This window comes from Callospermophilus lateralis, chromosome 4, assembly GCF_048772815.1.
Source record: "Callospermophilus lateralis isolate mCalLat2 chromosome 4, mCalLat2.hap1, whole genome shotgun sequence".
Lineage (NCBI taxonomy): Eukaryota > Metazoa > Chordata > Mammalia > Rodentia > Sciuridae > Callospermophilus > Callospermophilus lateralis.
In genome coordinates this window covers 151,316,968-151,333,744 of record NC_135308.1, presented here as the reverse complement: position 1 = coordinate 151,333,744, position 16,777 = coordinate 151,316,968, and the positions used below count along the sequence as shown (strand labels likewise).

At 38.0% G+C, this 16,777-nt stretch overlaps 1 protein-coding gene and 1 long non-coding RNA gene across 5 annotated transcripts in view; one reads left to right on the top strand and one right to left on the bottom strand.

The window, feature by feature from the left end:
* The window catches only part of Washc4 (WASH complex subunit 4), a 63,384-nt gene extending 53,205 nt beyond the window's left edge, over nt 1-10,179 (bottom strand). For all 4 annotated transcript variants that reach the window (XM_076855051.2, XM_076855050.2, XM_076855052.2 and 1 more), the window contains exons 1-6: nt 10,073-10,179; nt 6,717-6,856; nt 3,414-3,467; nt 3,252-3,317; nt 2,444-2,489; nt 1,753-1,820 (exon numbers count right to left, since the gene is read on the bottom strand). In XM_076855051.2, the coding sequence (XP_076711166.2) occupies nt 1,753-1,820; nt 2,444-2,489; nt 3,252-3,317; nt 3,414-3,467; nt 6,717-6,856; nt 10,073-10,133 (435 nt within the window). In that variant the 5' untranslated portion in view covers nt 10,134-10,179. The remainder of the gene's footprint in view (nt 1-1,752; nt 1,821-2,443; nt 2,490-3,251; nt 3,318-3,413; nt 3,468-6,716; nt 6,857-10,072) is intronic.
* Nucleotides 10,180-10,315: 136 nt separating this feature from the next.
* Nucleotides 10,316-13,613, top strand: LOC143397189 (uncharacterized). The gene is made up of 2 exons (XR_013091139.2): nt 10,316-11,450; nt 12,379-13,613. It is a non-coding gene; the product is annotated as an uncharacterized LOC143397189 (long non-coding RNA).
* The last annotated feature ends 3,164 nt before the right edge of the window (nt 13,614-16,777 follow it).

Here is a 16,777-nt window from a genome sequence, read left to right as displayed (position 1 = left end):
AGGGAGAACACCCTAATCTCCTATTATGCTAAACCGCCCTATTCTAAAGGGGGAACACCCTAATCTCCTATTATGCTAAACCAGGAACACCCTAAACCAGGAACGCCCTGGTCCTTGAGCAAGGTCACCTTACATGCAATGTCCTGCAAAATGTCCTATTTCCATGAGTCCTTCCACTAAAGAAACATGGGGGTACGCTGGCAAGGAAATTGTCATACCTACTTGGCTGATGGCTCCCAGCATCTGCCCCCTTCTGATTAATTAAACAACAAGTAATGTGGCTTAAGGACCGTGCCTGGTAGGTTGTCCAGTTCAACATATGGTTCTTACCCGTCATTGGAAAACTGACCTTTAGGCGTCAGCCTCCTGTCTTAGGTTGATACCACTGCAACTGGATCATACCTGTCACTGACTACCGGTCCAGCATACAGCCATACTTTTGGATAGGTCTATGTACCAGTGGGGGGGTGAGGTTCTTTGCCTCACCTCTGTTGGCCCCCAAATTTGGCCTTGGTGCCAGTGGGGGAGTGAGGTTAATGTGGCTTACGGATTGTTTTTTAAGGAGGTTAACAGATCTGTTTGTTTACTTTCACCTTTCCTTTTCATTATATTTAATAATTCTTTTCAGGATAATGTCTTTTTAACATCATTGCCAGAATTCCTATCTTCATCCCAATGAATATAACTCAACAAGTATGCTCAATCAAGGAGTCAACTTACTTTGGGAGGCAACGGACTTTGGGAGGAGACGGACATATTGATAGATTCCTCCACTTTGAACCACTTGCAGAACTTGCCTGGACTATGTAACTACGTTTAGTGCAGCAAATTGTGGTAATGCTGGCATATCTTTGCTGATGGTGTCACCAGTGATGCAATTTTTATTTCCTTGCCAGTGCACCACATGTTAATTGTGGTAATGCTGGCATATCTTTGCTGAAGGTGTCACCAATGATGCAATTTTTCCAAAGGAACTGTCAATTGGCTTGGTGTCGTGGCATTTCTGTATCCTCCTCCCTTCTGCTAGCGATGGTCTAAATTTGGGGGCCAATGGCTATATGCTGGACCGGTAGTCAGTGACGGGTTTGATCCAATTGCAGTGGTATCAACCTAAGACAGGAGGCTGACGCCTAAAGGTCAGTTGCCCAAAGGTCAGTTTTCCGATGATGGGTAAGTACCATATGTTGAATTGGACAACCTACCAGGCACGGTCCTTAAGTCCTGATTTTTGTTTTTGTCACTTTGTGCATTATTGTATGCTCTCCCACTGGGGAAACAAGGGAACAGAGATTATTTCATGCTTTTGATTAAATCAAGCCAAATGATATGGAATCACTAAAACTCTTCAGAGATACAAAGCATATCTAAAGTGAAATATTCTATTAGAAGCATCAAGCACCGCTGCTTTTAACAATCTCATCAATGCTCATCCAACAGCTTAAGCTTCACTATTTACAACTTTCCCACATGTAATTTATCTTCTTCCACAAGGTACAAAGTTGAAGTGACTTTAAAAAGCATGATAAATCATCCTTTAAAAAATTATGCAGAGAAACTGATTTTGATACCTTATTCCTCTAAGAGTGCTTGGAAATTTTTCAGAAGTCTCTCTCTTAAACTATAATCCAATGCTTATTAAGTGTCTCACAGAGCACACATATCCTTAGCATGTAAAGTTTTCAGAACTTTCTAAATTGGGATTTATTCAAACTTTTAAAAGAAAAAGCTCATTAAAAAGCAAAAATCACTTACCTGTAAGAATGAAATAAATCTCCCCATTTGAATTTGGCAATCACCTTCCACCATGCTGGAATCTGTAGCTTTAAAGGGCAACATGAATAATTACATTTCAATTTTTTCGTCTGAATTCAACACCAAAACACACTTATTTTTTTAATTAGGACATCTTCTAATCCACATAGTATTTGTTATATTTTTTCTTGTCTTTTTCTTTATTTTTTTAATCTGCATAACATTAAAGAATTTTTACTGAAGAGAAAAATGCGACATTAGTCATACAATTTAAAGTAACCATCTGCTTGACTATTAAATGAATTCAAGAAAAATCCTCGTCTAATTATGGTACTTTTGGGGGGTTGGTTTGGTATCTGGGATTAAACCAAAGGGTGCTACACCACAAGCTATCCCCATTGCCTTTTCAATTTTGAGGCAGGATCTTGCTAAGTGGCTGAGGCTGGCCCCAAACTTATGATCCTCCTGTCTCAGCCTCTGGTAGAGTAACAGGCATGCATTACCATGCTTTGTAACTTAGAAAATACCACAAATCAGTTTTAGAGAATTCTTTTGTTTAACCAATCAAATAAACCAACAAAAAACTGGAATTTTTTTTTCTCACTTAATACATGACATAATCATGTTCTGTCAACTTTCTGTTCATTTCAATCTCATTACCACAATACCATTTTGAAACTTTAAAACATACCTCCTTCTCCATAAAACAAGAGCCCATTGTAAAACTTAGTTTCAGCCTGTTTAAAAAATAATAAAATAATTTTAAACATTGTTTTGTTTTCAAATTTCTAGGCTCTCTTATTTACACTTAACAACAGAGGACTACAACATCATTTAAAACTTTTTTTAATTTCAAAAGCTGCTTACAAGTAAATTCAATTTTTCTTAAGATTATATGTTAAATATGTTACTGATACTCAAAGCTATGTCCTGATTTCTTTAGCCTTGTCTCATCTGACCACCCTCATTGTCCCACACTGTTCCACTAGTTAATAGATAGCAACCACAGTGTCAAAGAGTGAGAGGGAAAAAAAGATGACACTTAAACCAACTTTTATCAGAGTGTAAATGGCTCCTGGGTAAGAAAACACAAAACCAAATAGGTACTAAGGATTCAAAGGTGTTTTTAAGAAATCAGTTATTCTAGCTAGCCACTACATATGGCAGGTAACACCAACTTGGGAGGTATCCAGACCTGGATTCAAACTGTTAAGATGCAAGATATTAGACAAGTGACATCCTCTTTAAGCCTCAATTTCTTCTCTTCCTCACCTATCTCCCTGAGTTAGGGAGGATTAACCATATTAGCATGGTGTTTGGCACACAAGAAGTACACAATGGTGTTATAACTATTAGTATCTTACTATTAGTATTATTAGCATTACTGTTATTTCAAATAATTCATTTAATATTCAATATTCATAGAACACCACACATATACAAGCACTTTTTTGCTCTAAATGATCTGGTTTTAAAGTTTTAGATATAAAAATAATTACCTCATATTTTAATTTCTTGATTTCACAACAAAGTGCAGCATAAACAGTGATGACTTTGTTTAAGACCTAGTTTCATGAGAGAAAAGAAAATAGAAAAAGTAAATTTTAACAAATAACAAAAGCATTTTTTTAACATACATTTTTAGGTTTAGGACTTTTTACCTTGTTTTCAGTCTTTATGAGTTCCAAAAGGGAAGACTGTTCAAAAGGCAAAAGCTATAGAAACAAAGAAAAAGAACATTTCTTTTTAATCTGGAAAAAAAAATCACTAAAATTTTAAATACATGAATTGAGACTATCTATACTCTGTTTAAACTTGTGTTAGACCCTGTACTCAGCACTAAAACCCAACCAACTTGTTTTTTTTAAAAAATCTCAACAGAGGAAGTAAGGAAAAATAATAAGCTCAAGAAGGAAAATAAACAAGCTCAAGAAGAAATGACCCAACATAATACCACTATGCTGAAAGACTGTAATTATGCTCTGGGACATAAGGTGGTTGATTATAAATGCAGTGCAATAAAATGCTAAGTAACGAGATAATACTAATCAATAAATTCTATTAATTATGAACATGGGAAAGGACAACTATCATTTTGGAACTCATTATGCAGGCATACATTTAGTAAAATATAGTCTGAGATGTAGCTTAGTGGTAGAGCACTTGCCTATCATATGTGAGGCCCTGCATTCAATCTCCAGTACCAAAGAGGGGAAAAAACAATTTACAATTTAGTAAGATGTTAATATGATAGCTAAAAGGGAGAAGTAAGTTATCATTAAAAACAGAACAAAGAAGAAAAGAGAAAATATCATCTTTTCTTGTATAAATCAAAGACCCAAAAACACTTAAAAATGCAGTCTTGGGTTCACTTATTTTCTAAGACCAGCTCACAATCTACCTCTTTCACAAAGCCTTCCTATAATCATCATCTACAAGTGATGACTTTTAAGTTTCAAATCTTTCTTTTGGTAATAATAATAACAATTAAATATTTATGTAGGTAAATAATCTTATTATTATGTTGGAATTTGTTTTCAGAGATTTTGCCTGATTTTGTGATTCCCCGAAAGTACTACTACTCTTGTGGAGTTAGAAACATGAAACAATTGCCCAATAATGGAATTAAGAAGATTCCAAAGAAAGCAACAGGGAGCAGGAAGATTTTGTATAATGATAAAATTTAAGAGATTAGAATGCTTCTGTGGGGGAACATAAAAGCTAAGAGATTATTTCACCCTTTTATAAAATCTGAAAGTTGAGAGAAATACCAATGTTTATGATCACAACTATGAGGCTCTTAAAGCTCAAGAATAAGTCTTTAAAAAACAAGAAGTTTTACTGAAAAAAATACAGAAACTCATTACCTTCAGAGATAATACAGGTTGACAATGGCAATTTCCTAGTGAAATTCCTATAATTTTTATACAATGATTCTGCTAGATGTGTCAAAGAAAAAAAATAGACAGCAACAAATTTAGCTTAAAGATTTTTTAAAGGAAAACTATGCTTATCCAATCAGCAAGACAGAAAAGTTTAGAGTAATTTCATTTTACAAATACATAAAGCATTAGTAAGGCAATTTAGAGTAGCACATAAGGAATGTGCTCTGGAACTAAACTGCCTTTTTTTGTCACTTAAATTGACTTTTTGAGTGTGTTGCTTAACTTTTCCATTCCTTTATTTTTCATTTGCAAACAGAGATGATACAGCATTGTTGTGAGATTTTAAAAGTCAATACCTGTCCTACAACACAAGAATAAAAAGTCCAATTTTAAAATGGGCTAGGGCCAGGTACAGAGGCGAGCACCTGAAGTCCCAGCTACTTGGATGGGAGGCAGAGATAGGAGAATCCCCTGAGCCCAAGAGTTTGAGGCCAGCATGGGCAACAATGCAAGACCCTGCCACCTCCTCCCACCCCTGAAAAAAAAAAAAAAAGGAAGAGCAGAGGATCTGCACAGACATTTCTCTAAAGAGAATTTCTCCATTTGTATAAATGGCCAAGAGCACAGGAAAAGATGCTCAACATCATTAGCCATAGGAGAAATAGCCATATGAAATTCAAATCAAAACCACAATAAGATATCATTTCATACCCACTAGTATGGCTATAATAATTTTTTTTAGAACATAATATCAAGTGTTGACAATGATATGGAGAGAAACTGGAACCCTCATACATTGATGGTAGGAATGTAAAATAGTGTGGCCACATTGGGGAAAAGTCTTACAGATCCTTAGAAAATTAAACAGCATATGACCCAGCAATTCCACTGAGGCTTACACATTCAAGAGATATGAAAACATGTCTACAAAAAACTTGTACACAAATGCTCACATCAGCATTATTTTAGAACTCTGTTCCAAAAAGGAAAACCCCAACTATTTAGCAATCGATGAATGCATAAATACACTGTATTTTCATTTCATACAAAGGAATATTATTCAGCAATAAAAAGAAAGTATGACATGCTCATGAGCCTTATCTGGATGAGCCTTAAAAACATTACGGTAAGTAAAAGAAGTTGGACACAAAGGACTACATATTGTATGTCTCCAATTATGAAATGTTCAAAAGGGACAAATCCATAGAGAGATAAAGTAAACTGATTGGTGGTAGCCTAGAGTCAGTGGATATTGGTGTAGTACAATATGGGAGCAGGGGTAACTAAAAGGTGCAAGATTTTAGGGGTGATAAAAATGTTCTAAAACTGACAATGGTGATGACTGCACAATTCTGTAAATAAACAAAAAAAGATCACTGAATTGTACAATTTAAGGGGGGTTAATTTTATGATATGCAAATTACATCTCAAGAAAGCTGTCATTAACAAAAAGGCAGTGTGTGACTTAGGACAGACACAGTATATAAGTGCTCAACAAATATTAATTATTATTTAAGTGGAAACAGACCAGTTTCAAAGACAGAACAAGAGAGTAATCTCAAAATGTAACAGAGTAAGAGTAACACATTAAACAATCACTCCCACCTCAATATCTCCAATATAACACAAAGAAACTTTTTGAAAATGATGAAAATATTCTATATCTTGATTGGGATACAAGTTATGGGCATACATGTTGGCAAAATTCACTGAACAGTATCCTTAAAAATCAGTACTTTTCAGGGTATGAAAATAACCTCCACAAGAACAAACAAGCCAAGCTTAAATAGTCTATCCAGCACTCTTTTTATTTTTTTAGTGATGAAAAACAATGACCAAGTCAAAAAGCTGGAGCTGTATCACTCTTTGACACTAACATCTTCAAGAATCATTCTTTCAAAAAACAAATTTTAAAAACATCTACCTAGCTTAGAGAAAAGAAAGTTAACAATTTTCTGTAATTTCTTTTTACTCTTAAAGATTGAAAATAAAATATATTTTCTACTTTAAAATTGAAGTTTAATATATACTAGGTCCTGAAAATATATACATAAGTAAAATAATCAAACCAAATCAAACCTTTAACGCTATAGGATCAAGATTGAAATCCCAAACATCTCCAATTGAATCATCCAGTGCGTCCTCGATTCTTCTCAATTGAGATGTATATTCCTCAAGAAATTTTCCATAATTCTTAAGTTGGACTTCAGCATGAATTTCTAAATTTAAATTTTAAAACAGTATGTTAGAGCCACAAGTAATGAATTACAGAACACATACTTCAAATAACCTCAGAAATCACAGCAAAGCATTGTTAATTATTACTTTGGAATGCCTGGACTTCTTGAAAATAAAAGTTCCAAAGTTAAACAGTAATTCAGCCTTCAACTTTTTCCAAATGCATAAAACAATTTTAAAAGCAGTGACCCATTTACCCAGCACTTCTAACCAATCTGAATAATGCCTCTGACAACTCAATGTCTTGATTCTATGTTTTAGTGAGAAATAACTCTACTGAAAAATATAAATATTCACAACCTGGCCTGAAGCAGGTGCAAAAATCTACATTGAGCTAGGGATATGGCTCACTGGTAGAGGGCTTGCCTAGAATGTGCAAGGACCTGGGCTCAATCCCCAGCACTACAAAAATAAACAAGCTACTGGCTGGGCTGGTAACTTACGCCAGGCACAGCACACCTGCAAATCCAGCAACTCAGGAGGCTGAGGCAGAAGGATCACAAGTTCAAAGCCAATCTCAACAACTTAGCAAGACCTTGGTTTCAAAATAAAACATAGAAAGGACTGAATATGTGCCTCAAGGGTTAAGTACCCCTGGATTCAATCCCCAGTGCCCAAAAAAAAAAAAAAAAAATCTGTATTGTTAAAGAAGCAACATTTTTAGATGATAATTTAAGAATATTTTTCTCATAATGCCTAAAAATTTACCATGTTTTATAATTTATTAAATTATTTAACTATAAAAACAGGTTGGAAAAGTAAAGTCAGAACAAAATATTGTGCTGATATTTACAGAATTAACACAATTCATGACTTTAAGTTTAAAGTCACTGGACACTGGAATAAACTATATTTTAAAAATGCCAGTTCATCAAAATTAATGAAAGTAATTACTTCATCCTATACATAAGAATTATTTATTCACAAAGGCAGCAAATTCAAGTTTCTTTTATTGATGTGTATAACTATTCAATCTTTGTCTCATAAAAAAAGAAAAATTTTCTTTTCAAATTAGCAATATGGGGCTGGGGTTGTAGCTCAGTGATACAGTGCTTACTTAGCACATGTGAGGCACTGAGTTTGATCCTCAGCACTACATAAAAATAAATAAATAAAATAAAGGTATTATGTTAACCTACAACTAAAATTTTTTTTAAAACTTTTAACTTAGCAATCTGAAGCAACTCTAAGATAAAGTATATTCTGACTCATGCTGTATTAAAGATCTACCTTCCTATTTTTCCTTAGTGTTTGCAATTCATGATCTGAATCAGAAGAACCAATTTAGCTCAATAAAGTTTCTATCTCATTACAGCATTAATCTAGGTAGTTTTGGAAAACATTTAGTCTAGATATGATTCATAGTCCAAAAATCAATAAAAACCAGTCTTCTCTTTCCTACAGCTAACATAAAAACTACCTAAGTGTTCAGGACCCGAAATCGACATTTTATTCTGTTACATGGGAAAGGATCAAGCTTCATTTGACCAGCAAATGAATTCCCAAAGACAATACTAGAAAAACACACCAATAAATTGCTCCCTTAGTTTGAGAATTCCCAAGGTAGAAGGGAACAGAAAACCCTAATAACATTGAGGTTCCTTGCCAATAATGAATAGTTGAAAAATTAGTAAAAGTTAAAGTACATGACTTGACATAAGAATCACATAATGATTATTCAGAATTCTAAACACCTGTATAACAGTCATCTTTTCCAATAGTTACCCTTCCTTGCCTTATCTTTGTACCCCTAACAGCAACTGGAGTGTAGAAAATGTCTGTTGAATGAATCAGATTATTCTACTTCAAAGTTGGAATCATTTCAAAACCAAATAACATATCTCCATTCATTATTTTTTAATAACCTTTATTTTATTTTTATGTGGTGCTGAGGATAAAACCCAGTGCTTCACGTGTGCCAGGCGAGCACTCTATCACTGAGCCACAACCCCATCCCTTTATTTATTTATTTATTTTTTAGTTGTAATTGGACACAATATCTTTATTTTATTTTTATGTGGTGCTGAGGATCGAACCCAGGGCCTTACATGTGCTAGGCGAATGCTCTACTGCTGAGCCACAACCCCCAGCCTCATTATTGTTTTGAAGATACTAACATAGGAAACCTTTGCCCACAAAACACCATTCATGACAACCCGATTCTCACAATAAGCACAAAGACCTGCTACAAAAAAATCATTCAAGATTTCTGTCAATAGCTCCAAGATTATTTTTATGTTGCATAAGCGTTAATATCTTAAAGAATGTTTTGTGGAAAACTTCAAACAATGCTGGATATAGTTTACCCATCTTTGAGAAATGAATAATCTTAAATTCATAGATGTTAAGTTTCTCTTTATAAAATCAGACAAAGTTCACCTAGAATTTTTAAAAACTGACTTTCCGATTTGGGGAAAACAGCATGCCCCAATATCTCTTATACAGATTAACATCAACAAAGATAAACAGACTGACGACTCGCCGTAATCTCAAGTAGTTTGATTAAGATTGGACTCTATATTTTGCCAAAAGAAACTGTTAGGTTTTCCTTTTTTTTGTTTGTTGAATTCAAAGTTTAAAAAAATCAGTCCATTCTATTTTATGAAGCAAAATTTGAAGCTCTGTTGTAATTTTTGAAAGCTTTTATAGCTGCGATGCAAGACTGGCCATCCCAGGAAACACAAGAGTTAACATAATGGGCCTGGAAGAGGGTAAAATGATATTCGGGTTATTTTCTACCGCGTGAACAGCTGTTTCCTCGCTATCTTCTACGGTTCTAAGTACGGGAACCCAAACTTCCAAAAGTTGGTTTGAGAAAAAGAAGAAAAACAGGAAACCGAAACAGGAACCCAGGCAGGAGCCTCTGCTTGAAGTGCACGCTCTGCGAACTCGACGAGGTCCCCGCGAGGCAGGCCGGGGGGCCTCCTGGGCGCGCCCGCCCGCAGCCCCGGCCGCAGAGAGCCCACCGCGGTCGGCCCGCGCACGCAGAGCCCCGGCCGGCCGACCCGCCGTCTGCGGGCCCCGACCCGGGAAGACACACCCGAGGGCGCGTCCCACTCACACCCCCGGGGTGGACAGGGTCCGGGACCCGACGGCTGCGCGGCGCCCCGACGCAGAGCCCTCCCGCAGGAGCGCCGCCAGGGCTGCGGCCTGCCCGGGAGGGTCCGCCCGCGGCCCGCGCCCTGACACTCCCTTACTCTGTGAGCCGTCGTCAACGCGGTCAAACTCCCAGTCAGGGGACAGAGTCTCCACCGCCATCACCCCAGCGCCTCCCACAGACACAGCCCCAACCAGCCCGGGCGGCGACACCGGCCTCGCCCCAGCGGCTGTCAAGGCACGTGACTTCCGGCCTCGGCCCCGCCCCCGCGCGCGAGGGCCGGCCGGGCTCGCGGCCCCTGCGGCCGCGGGGACCGCTGGGAAAGTGAGTCCTCCGCCGGGGACGGACGCGATCGCCATGGCGGCGGCGGCGGCTGTTTCCGCGGGTTTCCTGGGTCCTTGCGTGGGCCTTGCCACCGCTCACTACTTTCCCATGCCACACAGGCTCCCGCAATTTCACCTTGCGGTCTCACGACTATTTTTATTGCCGGGGGGAGTTGCTCCTCATTCCGGCCTTGAAAGGGCCGCACCGACGTTGTGGGGGCTCCACAGGAAGTCGTGGTCTTGGGGAGGACGCTGCCCAGGCGCCTTTCCAAGAAGCGCAGATGTCCATCGTCTTTCCTGTCAACGGCAGCGGAGGCCTTGCGCTCCCAACTCGTCCAAGACCTCAGTGCGAGAGGAAGAATTAACGATTGCCCTGAAGGGCATCTTCCTGCTTACCCTGCACTCAAAGGCTCTCCTCCCGGCGCTTTTAGGAACGCGGAGGGGGCTTCTCCACGAATAAGGGATTGGTGTTACCCGCACATTCTACGTTTATCCAGATATTTGCCTATGAGTGTACATTGCAGCGTGGTTTTTAATAGGAAACGATCTAAATGTCCCTCAGAATGGGATAGTAATAGAAAACAATATAGCCTTTATGAATTACTAAAGAGTTATTAAAAGAAGTAGATCTGTAATGGTAAGAAACACCAACAGCAGGCAGGTGCAAAATAATGCATATTTATGGTTGCATTTGTATTTTAAGTTATATAAACATGCATATGTTTTTGCAAATTCATGGGAAGAGAAATCACACTAAAGAGGACAGCAATTCCGAAAAAGTATGTGTTGGTGAGTAGAAAGTTTTAAAGTTTTGTGGGTATACTTAAGTTTCTACGAATCTTTAGCAAGGAGAATTTATTACGGTTTTTTGGTAGGTTTTTTGTTTTGTTTTGTTGTGTTGTGTGTTTGTGTGTGTATGTGTAATGTCAAGTACCAAAATAAGTAATCAATGTCCAGTGCTCTCCTCCCCACCCTCACCTTACTGGCCATTGAACTCAGGGGCACTCTATCACTGAGCTACATCCCCAGTCCTTTTTATTTTTTATTTTAAGACAGGGTCTTACCCAGGAGTTATCCAGGCTGGCCTCAGACTTACTATCTTCTGCCTCAGCTTCCCAAGTAGCTGGTGTTGCAGGCATGCACCACAGTACCCAGGTAGAATTTCTCTTGAAAAGCTTTGTTCTAGATATTATTGTTTGGATATGGTTTGAATGCCATCCTCCAAGTTTTCATGTGTTGAAGTTTGATCCCCATTGTGAGGTATTAAGAAGGTGGAAATGGGGCTGGGGTTGTAGCTCAGTGGTTGAACGCTTGCCTCCCATGCATGAGGAACTGGGTTTGATCCTCAGCACTACATAAAAAATAAATAAATGAATAAATAAAACAAAGATATTTTAAAAACTTTAAAAAAAGAAGGTGGAAATGTGTGTGGCTGGGATTATAGCTCAGTGGTAGAGCCAGCAGGAGGTCTCCAACACCATGGAAATGTCAAGGTGGAAATTTATACAACAATAGTATTGAGAGGTAGAGCCTTTGTGAGCTGATTTAGATATAAGGTTATTAGATATTATTGTTTGGATATGGTTTGAATGCTATCCTCCAAGATTTCATGTGTTGAAGTTTGATCCCCATTGTGAGGTATTAAGAAGGTGGAAATGGGGCTGGGGTTGTAGCTCAGAGGGAGAGAATTCAGGAGAAATGAACATACCTGTCCCTTAATTTCTTTCTATGTGATAACCCTGAACCACCTTGGGATTCTGTTAGCAAGCAGACCATTACCACATGCAGCCCCTCACACTTAGGCCAGAATTCTGACCCAAAATAAACCTCTTTATTAAAAAATACAGCCCCAGGTATTTTGTTGCAGTAATGAAAAACAAATACAGAAACCACAGATTTGCAGTGGATCAAATATTTATCGAGTGCCAACTCTACTTAAACGTAAAAATAATAAAACAGACAAAAAAGATTGACCCATGCTCCTTTGGTTCTTGCTTGTGGTATTAGTGCTTAGTGGGCATTTTATTTATTTTTGACCTTCACTTTGTTTTTTTTTTTTTTTTTTTTTTTTTTTTGGATACAGGGATCTCACTCAGTGTGTTGCCAAAGCTCATCTTGAACTAGTGGACTCAACTGATGTCCCATCTCAGCCCCCTCAGTAGCTGAAATTACAGGCATGCATCACCATGCCTAGCTTCTGGCAAACCTTTTTCACATTACTCTCTTAGCGATCTTGAAATCTGCTTTGTTGTGTTCTTCACATTTACTTTAACCACACATAATTAATCTCCCAATAGTTCATTATGATAAACTGAAGTTACAAGTAAGAGCAATTTGAATCTGCAAATACACTAATTTATTAATAAGTTAGCGTTGAAAGGGAGTATCAAGTAATGATTGTGGAGAGAAGGCAAAGCCCTGCTCTGAGTTGCTCCATTTGTATGGAACTGCAGTGCCTAGCCCTGACTTATTCCATTTTATAAAGCAGTTTGACCCGAGCTACTCCATTTTGAATTAAAGTGCTAAAGCAGAATGACTCGAAAACTTGTCTGAGCAAACAGATGGTAGACATACAGAATTCATCAAGAAGAATAACCTCCAGCAATACAGCATGATCATAAGGCACAAACTGAAAATTGAATAATGAATAATGACCACTTGTGAACTTACCAAATTAAATCAGAAACTCATGGATGCATGGACATCAAACCCATATCAGAGAAACAAGGCGCCTGAGTTTATCAATCTCACCAGAAATAATCCTCTCACCTGAAATACATAAAAGGAGGAGCACCCCAAAATGGTAATGAGTGGTATTGCAACCCATCCAGTGAACTGCTCAGGAGGTCCACAGGTAACAACTCCCAACTCTGTTCCTAGGACTTCAGCTCAGCAGGTCCTCACCCTCCCCCACTTCACAACTGCCTGCCCTCTGTACCTTGGCTTAGAATAAGTTCAGCACCCTGATAGCCTTGACCCCTGAGCAAGTTCTTCAGCTGGTTCCTGATCTGACCACTTGCAGTAAGTCTTCTGTAGTTATATCGCTCCCTGCCATAGGGCCTCTTGAAACCCTGTGTCCACCCTTAACCTTCCTTAGCCTTCTGTAACCTATATAGCATTGTGTTAAGTATGATGTGTGATTTGAGTGTTATAAACATTAGTAATTAAGACTGAAATGGAATGGAAGAAATTATGGTTGCCTGGATCATAACACCAAGTGAACCATGAGTAATTTCAGGAATTTGAAGCTGATGAAATTGATGTAGCTTGTAAATTTATTATTACTCAATAAATCCTGACAATGTGGAAAGACACAAATGTGTCCAGTCTATGTTAATGGCATAGCTTGTTCAGGACAATAGTTAAAAGCACAATTTTTTATATTTTTTATTTGTTCTAATTAGTTATACATGGCAGTAGGATGTACTTTGACACATGATATATAAATGGAGTATAATTTCTCATTCTTCTGGTTGTACGTGATGTGGAATCACACTGGTCATGTAGTCATATGTGTACTTAGGGTAATTACGTCTGATTAATTCTACTATCCTTCCTACCCTCATACCCCTTCCCCTCCCTTCACTCCCCTCTACCTAATCTAAAGTAACTCTATTCTTCCTTGCCCATCCCTCTTATTTTGAAGTAGCATCCATATATCAGAGAAAACATTTGGCCTTTAGTTTTGGGGGGGATTGGCTTATTTCACTTAGCATGATATTCTAGTAACCATATTGCTTAGGTCTAAATCTAAACACAGCCTCTTGGTAGCCATGTGATATCAGACCAAGCAACTTAACCTCTGCCTCAATTTTCTCATCTTTAAAATGAGAAAAAAAAAATAGAAAGTACCTCATAGGATTGTTATAAGAAAGAAATTAATTTTTACATACAAGGCACATAGAACAATACCAACCACAAATTGTAGAGTATTTGCTATTATGAACCAATATGGCCTTATTTCTTAAAAACTTAAGGATCGCCTGTCTTGAAATTAAATATCTTTAAACTGCCGGGTTTCTGTTCTAGCGACTAAAAGGCTCAGGGCTCACTCTAGTCAAACTGGGCTAACTGGGCTGCACGAAATAACCACACAAGAGACACAAATACCTTTTTCTTTGGGGTTGCTGTGATGGCTCCTCTGACCTTAAGGGTCCGCAGAAAGAGAGAGAGCAAGAGCACACGCTGACCCCTTTTATTGAGGAGAAGCTATTCAAATGAGGCAAGGGGTCAGGTTTCAGGGGGCTGAGTCTATCTTCATGATGTCCACTGTCAGCAGGTTGACTGACACCTGGGTAGGCCACACCCAAGGGCACAGTAAGAGGAGGGGACACACACAAGGCACTTCCATGGAAGATTCTATCCTAAACAGGGCAAGGGGTTATATTACAAAGGAACAGGTGAGCATAGCTTCACCCACGGGGCTGTAGCAAGACACACCCATTTCTGTGACTGAGCGCCTCAGCACCCAGCTGGGGAGTGTAACTCAGTCACCTGTAAGGTTGGCCTCCCACATTAAACCAAATTCCAGAGCCTAGAATCTCAAATTTGTTAGAAAAGTGCAAGTTAGATATTAAATAAAAAAGTACATTCACTAACTGAAAAATGCTATCTGAAAGTTTTGATTAACTATTTCTTACACCTAGTCTACAGAAGATGAAAAATCATTTTGAGAAATTAAATATCTTTCTTTATACTACTCTTCATTCACACAGTATTTTCTGCAAGGCGAATTTGCAGATAGAAGGGGAAACATTTTACATGGACAGTATTGTGCTGATTTGAGAGCTTCTGAGAACTTTAGAACAGCTGCCCACAGAAGGTGCCTACTGCCAGCTCCCAGGAATTCTGCCTTTAACTCACAGGTGTTTATACCCACACATTAAATACCAGCTCACTCCATACCAAATTATTTTTACATATTATATAAATAAGGTCTTGGTGAACTTGTTTTTAATATACATTATTTTTCTTACAATGTAAAATCTGTGGTTATAACTTGCAGAAGACATCTCACATAGTGATTTGTCACAGAGTCCTGTGTATACCTGTCAATTTTGATTCCTAATATGTTCATGTATTTTTTTAGCAAATAATCTTTCACTTGGACAGTAACGTAACCTATGATGGACCTTCTCTCTGTATTGCCCATAGAAAAAGGGCTGAGGATGTGGCTCAATTTATTGAGCCCCTGGGGTTCAATTAAAAAAAAAAAAAAACCTACCAGATCTAGTCACATCCCACTTTGGCTCTTTTCCTGGATTCCCACTGCCTCTGCATGGAGTTTTCACTTCACAGCATGCAGTCCAAGGTTTCTTCCAGTCTGGCCTTTGATTTAAGGGACCCAAGGATCCCTGTACTGGTTGTGTCATCAATGATTGTGAGATCTTATAGATTACCATTATATGTGATTCTCTGAATTCCAGATTGGACTGGGAGTTCCAGTCCTGTGCTTCCACAGTATATACCACTTGGAAATTATCTGTTGATGCAGTTGTCCACCCTAATAGGATATTATTAGTTTCCCTTTGCTGCTTAACAAATTGTCACAAACTTAGTGACTTAAAACACATCTATTATATTTCAACTTCAGTTCTGGAGGTTAGAAATCCAAAATCAGTCTCAACAGGTTAAAGTCAAGGTGTCTTCCTGGACAATCTGCTGGTACAATTTGTATCTTTGTCCTTTTAGCTGCCATGCATGACTCAAACCTTTTCCTTCTGTCACCACATCTGCTATTCACTGACTCTGCCTTCCCTTTATAAGGACCTTTGTGATTACATTGAGTTTGCCTAGATAATCCAATTTAATCACCATATCTCAAAAATAATTACTTCTGCAAGTTCCCTTCAAACACATAAGCTAACACATTCTGAGGTTCGGGGGTGAAAGTCTCTGTGGCTCCTCAGCCTCACGTTGGCCATAAATTCTTTGATATCAGGGACCATGATTTATTCCCATATTGCACAGTCCCTGGTATACATTAAACACTCAAAGTATTTGAGATATTAAAAACTGTAGTTATCGATCATTCTAGATATAAGGACTTCTTCAAATTTCTGAGTTTATTTTAAAAATGTATTTTTCAGGGCTAGGGATATAGCTCTGGTAGAACATATACATAACATGTTAGGCCCTGGTTTTAATCCCCAATACCATGAATAAATAAAAATAGATGGAGAATGTGTTTTTCAAAATTAGCTGCCCTAATGACTCAATAAACCCCCATTTTAAAATAACAACTATAAATGTAAGAAATTAAGAAGTCTGAAATCCTTTCTGACAATTCCAATATCTAGACTTCCTGTGGGTCTCTTTTCTGCTGGCTGGTGATATTTCTTTTTCTCTTGGTTTTCCATCATTTGCTCTTATTTCCTGGTATATCTGATAATTTTTTTCAGTGAACTCTTGCCATTGTGTGTGAAGAGTTGGCAAAGATAATTTAAGGCTATGAATGATGTTATCTTTCTCCATTTTCTCTG